Source organism: Rhamphochromis longiceps, linkage group LG7, assembly GCF_057381845.1.
Source record: "Rhamphochromis longiceps isolate RC_006_pf linkage group LG7, R_longiceps_female_GT1.1, whole genome shotgun sequence".
Classification (NCBI taxonomy): domain Eukaryota; kingdom Metazoa; phylum Chordata; class Actinopteri; order Cichliformes; family Cichlidae; genus Rhamphochromis; species Rhamphochromis longiceps.
Genome location: NC_140563.1, coordinates 6,210,453 through 6,225,160, shown reverse-complemented (window position 1 = coordinate 6,225,160; position 14,708 = coordinate 6,210,453). Strand labels below are relative to the sequence as shown.

Genomic DNA, 14,708 nt, shown 5'->3' with positions numbered 1-14,708 from the left:
TGCCGGAGCCATCCATTAACTCTAACCCACCTCCCCTCCACTCTTCTTGCCGCCCACGGTAAGCTCTGACAGAGTGTTATGGGGGGGGGGGGGGCATGTGGGGGGTCTGATAGTGGCAAGCAATGGAGCGAACAAGTTATTACAGGACAGGCAAATAGAGGCCCGATGAAGCATGAAAACCTTCCTTCCCTAAAGCACCACTCATACATATACACACAAACACACACATGTACAGACTAAAGAATATACAGACAGATGGAAGGAAAGAAATAGGATAGACGTACAAAAACACATGCAAGCACAAATATAGATGTTATTTTTCACTGCTCTCTTCCACAAAAACAAAAAGAGGTGAGAAAGAAAGACTGGCAGGCCTATACACATGCATACACACAGCCTGTCCTTAATTCACGCTTTCTCTACGCATGCTAACGAGAGGAGACACACTACATGACGAGCAACAGGAACGGGGTGACAACATGGAGCATGAATATTAATTTTAGGATGCCAAAGGGATCTGGAACGGCACTGTTGCAGAGCAGTTAACATGCTTTGCTTCCTAGCTTGGCTTACAGAGCAGCTTTCAATCAATTTTTTATATCCCACCAGGAGGATGTTTGTTGGCAGCAAAAGTTTATAAAAGAGTAATGCACAGAGAACAGTAAGGAGGCTCAGATGCTGAAGTATTGGGTGCATAACCCTAATATTTTGAGAGAGCAGGGGTTTAAATTAATTTGAAAGTGCCAGGGTTCAAACACTCTAGTGCAATTTTAAAAGCAACCACTTGTGCTGTATTTTGATCTGCACAAGTTACGCGTGTTTAGAGCAGACTGAAATAAATCGAGCTGTTGTTCTTTGGTTGAAAATACTGCCAGCCTGAAATTATTTGCATGTAGGCAGTTGTTCAGAAGGCTTTGGCAATGGGAGTAGGTCAGAAATCACTGTTTCATTTGCTTCAAATTCACTTACTAATGTACTCTCATTGAAAGTATTGGATCTTACAGACTTTGCTCAAAGAAGGAGTAAAAGGCATCACATGTTTCTTAAGTATCTTCCAGATGAAATATCCCTTAGTGTTTCACAGTTTCTTTGCCTGTACCAAAAGCCATTTATCAGTGCTGCCTGAGTGGACGCGTCTCATCTGTAAGACACAACACACAAGCAAACACCATACGTCTCGAGTGCAGTGCCGAAAACATGAGCTGGGATAGATGTGAGGCATGGGTCCCATTTATGAGGGGAACTCAAAACTTTGATGTGTATCTGGGTGTCCTATCTGCAGTAGATAAAGGGGATTGTGTTAGTGAGGTGCTAACACGCTATCTGCTACACTAACACTATCAGCATGTGAGAGAAACAGCCAGACTCCTGCTGGAGTTAATCTGGATTTCAGAATGATTGGATTGCATTAGATGGTGTGAAGAGATCGAAATAAAACCACTACAAATGTCTGCTCTGCTGCTAAAGCTCTCATCTCCAAAGTCAACAACTGGCACATACTCATTCTCCCGTAAATAAAAAGAATCTAGTGTTGCTACCTCTGCTGCGTGTTTTTGTTGACAACGGATAAGCCTCCCACCCTCACACCTACTCTCCTTCTTTACATAGTGTACATGAAAAATTAAAGGAAAAAAATCAGCTAAATCACAATGCAGGCAGAATGCCAACGAGAAGGATAGATTGCTAGTATTAAATCCAAGTGTGGCAATTGTGTTGTATTCTACATGCAGATTTCAGTTTATCTGCAGGTGTAAACATGTTCCAAAAGACAGTGAAAGTACTTTTCTAATCCCCCCCCCCCCCCTTTTTTTTTTGTAGCTGTGCTCATTGAAACTGTAACCATCACTTTAAGAGTTTGGGCTTTTTTCACCCTCTAGACTCCGTTCTGCTGATAGTCTCGTCTACAGAGAATAAAGGCATTAATGAACCAAAGAAGTAGTGGTTTGTAGTATCTTCCCCGCACACCCCACTTTTTTTTTTTTTTTTTTTTAATCACCATGTGGCGTGGGTTTAGTTAACACGCTCTGGACAAGGATGAAAGGATTTATGGAATTTTGTTTGTACTGCTGTTTTCACTCGTATGAGGATCTGAGAGCAGTCTGTCTGTGAATACGTGGGTGTGCGCGTGAAAATGTTTGAACTTTATTTCTGCTAAACTTTCAGCAAGTTCTGCTCACGAATGTACGTTCCTGACTAATGTTCACGCTGTATTCAATGGACCGGGTCTTAATGCCACGCGTGTGTATCTGTTTGTGGGTGTGTTTGAAGCCAGATGGCATGGCTTCCTCGTCACACTCTGCAAACCCAATGCACGCCCTCTCCTTACCCTGGATGCCCGCCTAATACTAAACGTTGCACCGTGCATGTGTAAACATGTGAACAGCCTGACACCTAGTGGTTCTCTTCTCCGTTGTTGTGCACTCTTGTTCCCTTTGCTCGCCAGTGTGCTAATACATGATGGTAGGCATTTCATCCATTGCACACCTTATTTTATCACTCCGCTTTTGCAACGGTGGCAGGAGAAATTCCAAATCAGCCAGAAACCTCGTACCCATAATCAGCATCAGACAAAGTTACTATATCTAATAGAGGCTACAGCGGCGACTTTCCTATATCAGCTCTAGCATTTGAAGGCAGGCGCACTCCGGGGGTTGAAGCAAACCTGGAATGCAGAAAGTGGAGGATGATTACCCATCCCCCCACGCACACACAGCCTCCACCCCACCCTACTTTGAGCGCTTTTTAAATTTGAGACTTTGTGAATGCGAAATGAGTCTTCTGTGCATGGGGAAAGTACAGAACATCTGTGCAGCCCCTATCTTATCCCTCAGGAATGAGCCAGAGGGAGGAAATATCTTCATTCCCTTTATTCAGAGGCGTTTTAAGTGTGGCAATTAAGATATGTGGAGTCTTTTATTAGGCCGATTTTTTTTTCTTTTTTTTTCTTTTTCTTTTACTCGTTCATCTTCGGATAAGTGTATTCTGACAGTGGCTAGTTAGCATATTCATTGGCAAGTAGCCAAAGGAATGGGCTCCATTAAAAAAAAAAAAAAAATGCTTGTATCTCAGCAACCCAGGGGCATGTCAGCCGTTGATCTGCAGAGTAGTTTGATTAAAGACAGACAAAAGAGTGCTTTAGAGCTTGTTTTAATCACTGCACTCTCAATAGCCTATTGTGCACTAACATCGGCCCTCACTTTGCTTCAGTAGCTGCATACAGTTTTCTGTGTTTGTGGACATGTACTATATTTTCACCAGTATTCTGTCTCATGTGCTTTGAGGCAGTTCCTCAGTGAATTTTTGTTTTTAATTTCAGTTAAGGCATATGTTGATGTCGAAGCTTAATCTCTGATTGCCTACAGGCTGTCCTACATTATCATGTGAATCTTAGTAGAAAGTGCTTTCCAATGACTATTGACCAAAATATGAGTGTACACACATCGTTTGGTACTGTCTGATTGGTAGGTAACAAAATCTTACTGTATAGTACTGATATATTATCAGAAAACATCAACTTTCTGAGTGCTTAATGTTTTCTGCTAAATTCATCATGTTGTTGCTATATTTTTTTATTTCTAAACTGCTTTATCTTCAGCGTTTCATCAGCTACAGTCTTCAGCTACACCTAATTTCTTTGTATTCTCCTTTCAAGGAACCAGATGTTTTTTCATTTTTGTGGTTTTGAACTTGAGTTGTTCTTTGGATAGTTCTTGTCCAGGTCATCCTTCTTTTTTAAAGAGCGACTGTCAGTATGTACGATGAAAATCAGGAGTGAGGTACAACAGTGTGTGTCTTCAGCCATCTGTAAAACACGGTAGAGGCTCTGTCATGATTTGGGGATCTTGTTGAATTATCAACACAGAAAAGCACCATCAGATTTTAATCCAATAATTTGATGTAATACCATTTGTAAATTGTCTGATTGGCAATGTCTTAATCTTTCTTAATGACAACGATCCCAAACACACTGCCAGTGCAGTCAAAGCATACCTGGATAGAAAAACACTATCAGTCATGGATTGGCCTCCCCAGAGTCTGGACCTCAACATTACTGAAGCAGTGTGGCTCAACAGACAGCAGAACAAAAAGCAGCAGACATCCAAAGAAGAGCTTTGAATGTCCTTTGAGAAGCCTGGAGAACTATTCCTGAAGCCTGCTTAAAGAAATTACAAGAAAGCTTACATTAGAAAGTTTAGGTTGTGCTGACAAATTAAGGTTCTTAAGCTTTATAGATTTGTACAACTTAGTTTTTGTCTTGTATACTATATTTCCATTTACTTTTGCACGTTTCAGTAAATTATGGAATAAGGTTCGACGACCTGAAATTCTGTCAAACTGTAATTTTCAGACTCAAGATGTCTTTTTTTTATGATACAGAGTAGGAAAATGTCAAGAACAAAAATGAAATCGGGGAAAAAAAATAGTATGAGCTATCGGCCAAATTGTTGTTTTAAATAAAAGGTACCAGTTAAGAATTGCACAGTTTGAGTGCAAGCCTATCATTTAGCTATTTTTACCTAGTAGGACCTCGCTTGATCAAGGCTGAATTCCTGACAGCTCCCATTCTTGTTTTAGTCCTTTCTAATTCACACAAAAATAGGAAAAAGGGAAGATGTCAAAAAATAAAAACTGTTAGCAAGGTTTAGAAAGGATGACACAAAGAGATGCAGACAAAAGGAGTGTGTTCCTGGTACTGAAGGCATACAGCAGGGGGTCTGTATGACTCGTATCTCATTTAATAGATTTTAGGTGGAGTTCAGTTTGGCAAAGCTGTGTGCATAAAGCTTCAAAAGATACTCTCTCTTCCCTCTCCCTTTTGGACATGTTTCTTTCTGTGTCCTCTTTTAACAACCGCCTGTGACCTCTGTGCGCTCCTTTAAATCTTCTCTCTCATGCAGAGGTAATAAGATCAATAGAGGTGGGATATAATGAACTGCTGAAAAGTAAGTAGTAAAAATTTGGAGAGAAAAAGTGAGATAAGGATGGGAGGTGTATGAGGGGGTTTGTTTGTTTGTTTTTCTTTTTTTTTTAAATGATCCCTTTAGCTATTTATAACAATTTTGCTTAATTTATTCTCAAGCTTGGTGTATCAGAATGGCAAAGTACATTAAATATCCATGACAGTAAATTACCAGCATGACCAGCAAGAAAACACCAAGTAAAGAGACGAGGAGAGGAGGGAGCACCATGCAGGGGGAGGCAGACAATAGACAAGAAGAAAAAGATGGGAAAACAAAAGGCACTAGAGGTAGATGAGTGTAGGCGAGAGGGGAGTGTGAGGTGGAGAGATGTGGGGAGAAGGCACTCTGATGTGATTAGAGGGGCTTTGAAAGGCTACACCTCGCCCCTCTCCCCAAGCCTCCACATATGGAAGCTTTACGAGTTTATAAACGCAGTGTAAGAGGTGCCAGTGGCGCTGGGAGCACTGCAGAGAGAGGGTATTAATGCAGAACAAAAGTGCAGCCCCTTTCAACATGCTGCCATATGAAGGGGATTATTCTGAGTAAATATACTACAATGCACTTATTACTTTTACCATTTTTATCCTAACCAATTATCCACTCAGTATGGTGTTGTTGTTTTTTTGTAATATTATTTCATTGTAGCCAATTATTTTGTTAAAACCATTGACAGCTATAGAATTACTTTGTGGGTTAGTACTCCTGGTTGGGAATCACTCATAAGCTCCAACTTTGTAAATTGTGAAAAAGCAGGATTTTAAAAGTGTAGTTTTTGTAATGGTTGTCAATTAAATAAGATGAGAAATCCTTTCACTTTGGAATCATGAAGTCAAACGTGGCCAAGCGGCTTTGCTGTTGCTCAACAGCACGAAAGTATTCAAGCCTTTCATGTCTAGTTTGACAAGACAGGAAAGCTTGTAGTGATCTTTGATGTTGAGCTTTGATCATGACATTTAGGTCAAATGGAATGTCCTGCTAGAGTTCCTTGACAAAGCTATTGGAGAAGGTTAATAGGACATTCACGACGAGTAAAGAAAGAAATGTGTTGCGATTGCTACTATGATGACATGTTTTATTCATCAATTAACAAGTTGCAGAAATTGTAGTATCAGTGTTTGGTGAAACCAACCTGTGTCTTTAAAACGGTAGCAGTCCTCCTGGTTCACTTTCACAGGGTTTTCAGTGGTCTTGTAGTTATGCAGGTTTACTATCTCTGTTGATTGTGTGTCTTTTAGTAATCAAAGAGTGATGCAGTGATGGGATTGCAGGGCTATACGACTGTAGTTTTAGTCATGTTGAAGAATTCATTCGGCACGGTTAAGCTACCTCAAACTGCCAGAAATGTGAACTTTACATCAGTTCCCAGGAGTTCCTGGTAGTTTTCTACCTTTTTTTTTTTTTTTTGCCTGTCCCATTTGGTTCTTTAGCCGTCAGAATTGTTGTCTGAAGACCAACAAGGATACCCAATGGATTTACTTTGCCAAATGGATCATCACGGCCTTGCCGTATTGGTCCATTTGATCGACCTTTGTTGTTATTATTTATTTTATTTTATTTTCAGTTGTTACAGACGGGACAGACATGACTGGGGGATAGGAAAGGGAGAAAGAAAAATGAAGGAAAAGAAAAACAGAAGGGAAGAGGGACCGTGAGAAAGGGCACTTAAAAAGAGAAAGAAGAGAAAATAAAATCTCCTGGGTCACCTGTTGAGAGAAAAAGAAGAGACAACAAGCAAAAAAAAAAACAGAGCAACATACTAAACACAACACCATCACGTTAATCTAGCTAAGTGTAAACAGCAGTAAATACTAAATATTGAATGTTGTTGTGTAGCAAGCAGGACCGACAGCGCACAATGTGCTTGGAAATAGCAGCCAATAGAGGTGTAGTTTATGTCTATGAAAAATTAACACCCGTGTGCACACCTGTGTGGATCAGCATGCTTGTATTCAAAAGGTTTCCCCATGTAATGGTCTGCTAGAGGATGTAGAGAGCCTTGTCCCCCAGGGCATGAAGCAGGCAGCCAGCTCTGCCAGAGTGAACCGAGCCGCAGGCCCAGAGGCTGGAGGGCCGAGGGCCCCCTTTGCCCCGGATGAGGCCTGAGCAACAGGCACCAGGCACCGCCAAGTAGTCACCGGGAGTGAGCTGGTACATACCTGAGCGCCCAGCCCGGACACCAAGAACCACCAACGCACCAACCCCTGAGGGCATCAGTTACCGGCAGGGAGTGTGGTGAGGGGAGATAGGCCTTTGGAGGGCCTGGGAGTTCCCAGAAAGGTGGAGTGTAAGACCCAACATGACATATAGACACAGACAAATAAGGTAGTTTTCTACCTTGTGCCACTGGATGTTTACAAATCTGAATGTCTATGGTGCCGAAAGTCTTTGCAGTATCCTATATAATAAACGACTGCACTAGATTTTGCACTAGATGTGTGAACTTGTTCCTCACAGAAATTAGGTTTACGGGCAGATAATAGCAAGCTTTACAGATCAAAGCAAATAATTATATCCCGTGTGCTGTGACTGTGTGTCTGTAAAGAATGGGAGTTTGACTGGGACTCAGAGTCACTGTCATCAAAAATAAATGGAGTAAATGGAGTATTGATGCACAGATACCAGCTGTGCCTTCTCGCTCTCTCTTCAGTCTGGCAGCAAGTTAACACACAGCAGAGTCCACAGGCCCAGCCCAGACAAGATGTTTTTATTCATGTAAATAATGACCTTGTGTCTCATTTTATATCATTTATTAGAATATTTTTACAAATAATTTGGTTTCAGATCCACCGTGTTGCACTGACTATAGATATTTATTGAAGTGCTGTATCGTGTTGCTCCAGCATCATTACAGAGCTTATCAAAAATTCCATTTTGATGATGAGACCTGCTCACCTATCTCTGCATGTGATGATGACACCATTCTTTGTACCATAACTTCAACTAAACCATACAGAATAGGCAGCAGGGCTCAATCACGCACACAGTATGGGGTGGGAGGTGGGGGGGCTGCCACACAGGATCCATCCCCCTCTCTCTCCCCCTGACAGAGAGGGTCTCTGCTTCACCCTCTTTTCTCCCTGTCTTTTTATCTCCTGTGTGATTTGAACAGCCTTTCAGACCTCTGCCGCTAATGCACCAAATAGGCTCCCATTGTTAATGTTACAGCAATATGAGTTTCTTTTGTGTATGTTTCTTTCTGCTCCCAGAAGGCTGCACTGAAACCCGATAGGCAGCATAGTTTGGCAGTGGTGGGATCTCTTTATTTGCGCCTTTTTTTTTTTTATTTAAATAGGTAATTATGGAAATGATTCTCCTTTGTTTTTGCCTTTCTCTACTGAGTCCAGTTCATAATTAATTGGTAGCGTGAAGGACTGGCCAATTTAAAAATCACAAGGGAGGGGTCGAGGGGGCTTGTTTTAGTTGCTGGTGTCTGGTTGGGTAGCAGGCAGGTGGAGCATCTGAATTAGATTAGATTTAATTAAGGCATGGGGCCCCTGACTATACACGCTGGTTCACAAATAGGCTGTATGCCAGGCTGGTTGATGGGAATTCAGCAGTATGTGTGAGCACACTTACAAACACGCACACACTGCAGAGGTTCCCCTGGGCCTTCAAGGTCAGGTAGGCAGAGGAAACCTGCAGCTTGGTGTCTGGAAGAGAGAGAATGGAAGCTGAAAACCATTTTCTGTCTCGACAGAAGGTTGCTGGTTTGTCAAAACAAACAATTCTTCTGATTAGAGGCATAAATATATCTTAATGTTACGTAGCAGTTAAATCAGAATAAAATTTGGTTGTAAAAAATGTTTCTCATAGTGTTATGCTTTATTGTGTGTTGCACAGTGATGATTTGTACTTGCTTTCAATCAGTCAAAACTTATTGTGTCCATGTGCTGAGGCAGCTAGCGCTTTGTGCTATGAGGTGATTTCATTACACTCTGGGTTTCCTTCCATTATCTGGGTTTACTGACCTTAACATTAGGAATCAGGATAAGCAGCTACACAAAACTGTATTATTATTAAGTTATTATGAAGCCTAATTTCATAAGGGTTTCTTCTGAGTGTTCACATGAAAGGGGTGGTGCTGGCACCATTTGACCAATCACAATTACTGGAACTGGAACAGAGCTGCTACTTTGATAAAGTCCAGCCTAGTCAAAGCTTTTTTTGGGGAAGAAAACTGTATAAGTTAACAGATTTATCAGTGTGACAGCTCTGTCTTTAAGATAAGGACTGTGATGGATCATAATTTAGTATTTTATTAAATTAATGCTTAAAAGGCATTTTTAGTTTTTATTCTTACAGCTGCAGCTTTGGCTGTGTTCAGCAGTCTAAGAGTAAAGAGTAAATATAAAAACACAATTCAATAGTAGGCTTAGTTTACATTCAAATCTAGTATAGAAGTTAAAAAATGTCTCCTGTTTTGGATCCTATATTAAAACATACAAGAAAATTGTTGTAAAATTGTTTGCAGAGACTGGAACATCAGAACTTTCACATTTTTCCTTACTTTTTAAATTAAATAAAATTTCATTTTTCAGCATTATAAAAGCAGATACAGATAGTTAATATCGGCCAATATGCGTGTAAATGATTAAACAAACAAATACAAACTCCAAATGTATATTATATTTTATCAGTTAACAAATATCATCCAGTGTTCCTGAATGTGAAGGTTTTAAACTGTGCAGTATCAATATCAGCCTTAAAAATCCTGAAAAATGTCCTTCAGGTTCCTTAAATATCTGTCAGGCTCTAATTTTTTGCTGCTTCAAGCTGTCCCCTCTCCAAAAATGTAGAACTTTCCCTTTGTGTACACATTGGAATCATAGCATGATTTGAATTTCCGTCCTTACTTTCAGCTGCTCACTTATTCACCAGAGGTTACCACAGCAGGGAGCGCCACATATTTGATGTGGCAGATCCTCCTGGGACTGAACTGGAAAGCTTTCATTTGTTAGTCCGATGGTTTACATATGTTCCTGTTTCCTTGCATATTAGTAGTGTGTAAATTGATGCAGATGAAATCAGAAAGTGGACTTCCATTTCATAAGCATCTTAGCTGGTATAATAATCACTATGAAAGACTCACGTTAGTTGACTTTGAGCTTTTTGTGGTTCTGTTCTCTGGGTCTCGGTACCTCTACCTCATAAATGCGGAGAAGATCTCTACTCTGTACTAAACACAATATCCCTCAAGAGCCTGTAAGTCTGTATAAGCATAGAATACTTCAAAAAGCTCCAAAAAGGCTTGCCTTACCTTGCACTTTCTGGGGATCTAATCCTTACAGTTAGAAGCACTTTCAGACTATTGATTTGACCTTAAGATGTCTTGTAATGGTCATTTCCTGGCAAGCTATCTGGGCAATAGCCTCAACTGTCTGCATGATGGCTTGTGGACGAAGAAGTTAGTTTCCTAGGCTTTAATGCACATGGCCTTTTAAGTAGCAAATGGAAACCTTGAGCAGAGAACGAGGAAAGTATTTTGAACTTTGAGGTTTGATATTCACAGCCTTAGTTAGCATTAGTGTAATTTGAAGTGAAATAGCAACTGTAAAATACTTAGATATAGTCATTTTTCCTCAGCACATCCTTTCTGCAGCTCTGTAATAAATAGATTTCTTTCCACTCTCTTGCTGCCTCTCCTTAATAGAACAGTACAGTCAGCTGGTAAGCTGAAACACCATTTACATGAGCCCCATCCCGACGCCTGATTGAAATTCTCACACTGTAATATCAGTCAGCGGAAATATTTAAGCGGCCCTTCCTCATCCTATCTAAAATAATAAGCTGCAGTGCCCTGTAGCATTACTGTCATCCTTTTCCTCATTTCATGCAGCAGGTAGGCTGCTCTGCGCTTGTGTGTTTGGCTCCAGCTCTCATTGTGAACATTAGGTTCACTGGACTCTTGAGTAGTTTGCAAACTCTGCATCTCCCTGGGACAAACATGGCAAAGTGTGACGGCCCCTGGTGTTTCGCTGCCTGCTCTCATCTTCAAGTTGCATTTTTCTAAAAATGCTATAAGCTGTTTTGCCCTCACTATGAATTATTTAGCTTCCCTCTCCTTTCTTTTTCTGTCATACTAAAGAGTCCCTGTTTATGAACCAGGCTTTAGAAGTAGCCTCTGCACTGGTGCACCATGGTTGATTTGTTCTCTTTGTCTCTTGGAGCTCTTCGGGTGAGTTTGACTGCTTTATGCGTATTGCTTAGCACTCTCATCTCCAGGAGAGGCTGCCGCTGTTGAATCACATAGAATACATTTCCAAATGAACCTAAAAACAATTTACTGCTTGATATTCATGCCTGCCTCCTTTACTCCCTTCTCCATTCCCTTGGCTCTCCAACACCACAACTCATCTTCCTTAAATTAAATTCCCCTCTTCCTCCTCCTCTACATCCTTCCTTCCTCCATTCCCCTCTGAGTCCCTCAGCACCACTAATCCTTTTTTTTCTCATCCACCTACATTATGCATCCTTAGTTTGCTCTTCATTTCCTTCCTCTCTTGCACAGAAGCTCCTGGCCAGGACTTTGTGACACTGGACTATCGCCTGCGTTACTACCCTAGCATCACCTACGCCGTCATCGGCAGCACCGTCATCTTTGTCCTTGTGGTAGCCTTGCTGGCTTTGGTTCTCCATCACCAGAGAAAACGCAGCGTCCTGCTGCCCAGAGGCGTACGAGGAAGTTCACATACCCACCACCATCACCAGCCCCTGCTGCTGTCCCGTCTGGTCATCTTGGACCGAGGACACTTACACACTGGAGGTCCGGCACTCTCCCCTGGCTCACCTACCACAACCGGTCAATACAGCTCAACACCTCGAGCTCTGCAGCTACTGTCTGGGACCCTGTATCCCTCAGCACCTTCCATGGATTCCCCTCCATCATACTCACAAGCTGTTCTAGATGTCAGGTGAGATGAACAAATAGTTCTAGTGTCTGTATACATATTTCTACATTTTCACACTGTAACCTAAGACTGATCCAAAAAGAAAAATGAAAAGAAATAACAGTGCTCAAATGTGCTGTTCTATCAAACTATGATCTACTTCCAATCAGAAATCTGTCAGCATGCTTCCCACGGGTGCTTTTATGTTATTTGCAATGAACAATCGTGTAACTGTTGTATACTCATTTATTATTAAACACAAATGTTCCTGTTCAGATATTAGCTCCAAAAAAGAGAACATTTGCTAAAATGGCAAAATAATAGTAATGAGATCCTGATAAAAAGAAGGAAGTTTGCTTTCTTTTAACAGTGGGAAAAAACTAAACAATTGCATAATTATTCATATTAATGGAAACTAAATGAGAAAAGGTGAAACTTCAGTTCAAAATAGTTCTTACTTAACTCCATTATATTCTCAGATGGGAGAATACATCCTGTTTTGTTCTTTTTCCTTGCTCTTGATCGCTGGCACAGAAACGATTGTACAACCCAGTGTAATATTTCTTCTGTCTTTAGTCGACCTCCTTGGTTTGACCTCCCTCCGCCCCCTTACCTCCAAGATGGAGAGCTTGCTTCAGAAGGCGAGCTTCCTCAATATGAGGCCCCACAGGACCCCGTGAGCCACCCCGCGGCTCATCCCTGCACCCCCTCAACACCCAGAACTGTGGCCACAGGCGAGCGGCCGAGCGATTGCTCCGGAGAGGAGTCGGCCCAGCTGTAGCTGCTTTAGTGGAGACTGATAGACCTTAAAGACTGCAGGACTCAAGGACCAGGCTGCAGGGCAGCATGATGCCAGGACAGTCCACAGCAAAGACCTGCTTGAGGTGATTCAACAAGGACTGACAGGCTGAACAGTGACCTCAGCTTGTTGCTGACATATCACTGAAGAACATCTCTCCCTGGTGGACTGAGCTTGTGTGTTGGCGCCCCCTGCTGGGATCACAGCTGTACTAGTTTGGTTGAATTCTCCCCCTGAAGAATTACTGTGTATATTACCTACCAGTGACCACAAACTGTATCTCTAAAGAAGTAGGAGCTATTTCATCAACATATTCATTAACATGTAATGTTGTGTGTCAGTGGTGATATTTGTCTTTGTGCGTTACTTTTCTGCAGCACTTGGAGAGCGAAGTCAGAGTCGTGCAGCACTTTGCGACACTCCCCTCTCAATTTTAGATTTCGTGTCTACAATGTCTGACTTTTATTTTCGATTCAACTGCAAAATACTCTAATAATAGATCAAATCTATCCTGCTGAGAAGATTTCAGACTTAACAGAATCCCATGTAGCTGTGGCAAACGGGAGCGTCTCAGTGAGAGAGAGTTTTTATCTGATTGAAGTGCTGATGTGAAACATGAACTAATAATATGGCTAGTGATAAATATTAACAGTTGCAGATTCTTTAATAGGATTTTATTGATATTTGTTAAAGATGAGTGGAGGTTGTTTCTTTCCTTTCAGTATTTGTTTGTTCACTGTTTCTTGTCATTTGGTTAAATTCCAGCTGAAAATGTGAAGAGGACCAGAGTTAGAAATTATATAGATTATATAAGTTATATAGTTAGAAGAGCAGAAGTTATGTAAGTATTAAGTTTCATAAATAATTCCTCTAAGCAAAAGAACCACCCTGCTGGTAATGCATTTCTATCTGAAGGCCTGTAAGTATTTTATGTAAACACAAAGAAATAGAAAATACAAAGAATTGTGTTGAGGCCTTATTTTATGCTAGTGCCTTCTTTGTTTGTGGTATTCAACAATAAGCTGTCAGACAACCTTTTAAGAACACGCTGTCTTCCAAAATGTAATGTATTTATATAACTTTGTGATTCAGAAAATTCATCCTCAGTAGTATTAGAATCACAAAATTCATATCCGAATGCTCTTTTATTCATTTCAAATGGTTTGTTCAACACTGTGTACACACACACACACACACACACACACACACACACACACACACACACACACACACACACACACACACACACACACACACACACACACATGCATACATATGTATGTGTAAAAAATAGAGAAAGTTATCTATTTTAAGTAGAAGGCTACTTGGAGTTTAAAAGTGGGAGATGAATGTGTAACAGTGAAATTAAGTTTTTAGTTCTCGCCTAGAGGTGATGATGCAGGTACAAAAATAAAAAACAATCAAACCAAAGATAGTCATTATATAAACCTATTTCCCTCCAAAGGAACATTTATTATGCCTGTAACTTTATTATATCAGAACATGCAAAGGTTTATTGGGTAAAGCAGAATTCATGTTATTGCTGTAAAACTGGAAAATGGTTCTCAGGACAGATTGTACCAGTTAGACGATTCAGTTTATATCTCAGTTTCTCTTTTTATTTCTCATTTGTTCTCATACATATTTGTGAAGTGGTCCATGATGATCTTTTTACCCTTTGTATTCTGTACATTGGAAATAATATAAATATTTCTGACTCAGATATTACGTGTATGGCTTTTTTGTATGCAATTCTTATATATTTATTTGTCATGAGTCACAATAGTCATTATGACATTAAATATTTTTTTTAAATACAGGTGTTGATAATAATGTTATTATCATCTGGATGATAGAGTGTAAAAGCAACATACCACAGTGTAACAGTACAATAGCACAATAATGAGCTAGATGTAGTAATTCAGTAAAAGGACTAGATGTTGTAGTCCCTGATAATGCATTGCGTTAAATGGTGAGAATCTTGAGGGATGGCTGTTATGAGGAAAGGCAGCCCACAAACTTTACCAGCAGCACACATCGTTGTGTGCCTCAACTTTCAGT

At 40.6% G+C, this 14,708-nt stretch overlaps 1 protein-coding gene across 4 annotated transcripts in view; it reads left to right on the top strand.

The window, feature by feature from the left end:
* The window catches only part of ldlrad3 (low density lipoprotein receptor class A domain containing 3), a 99,555-nt gene extending 85,191 nt beyond the window's left edge, over positions 1-14,364 (top strand). For all 4 annotated transcript variants that reach the window (XM_085411818.1, XM_085411816.1, XM_085411817.1 and 1 more), the window contains 2 exons: positions 11,470-11,872; positions 12,425-14,364. In XM_085411818.1, the coding sequence (XP_085267944.1) occupies positions 11,470-11,872; positions 12,425-12,629 (608 nt within the window). In that variant the 3' untranslated portion in view covers positions 12,630-14,364. The remainder of the gene's footprint in view (positions 1-11,469; positions 11,873-12,424) is intronic.
* The last annotated feature ends 344 nt before the right edge of the window (positions 14,365-14,708 follow it).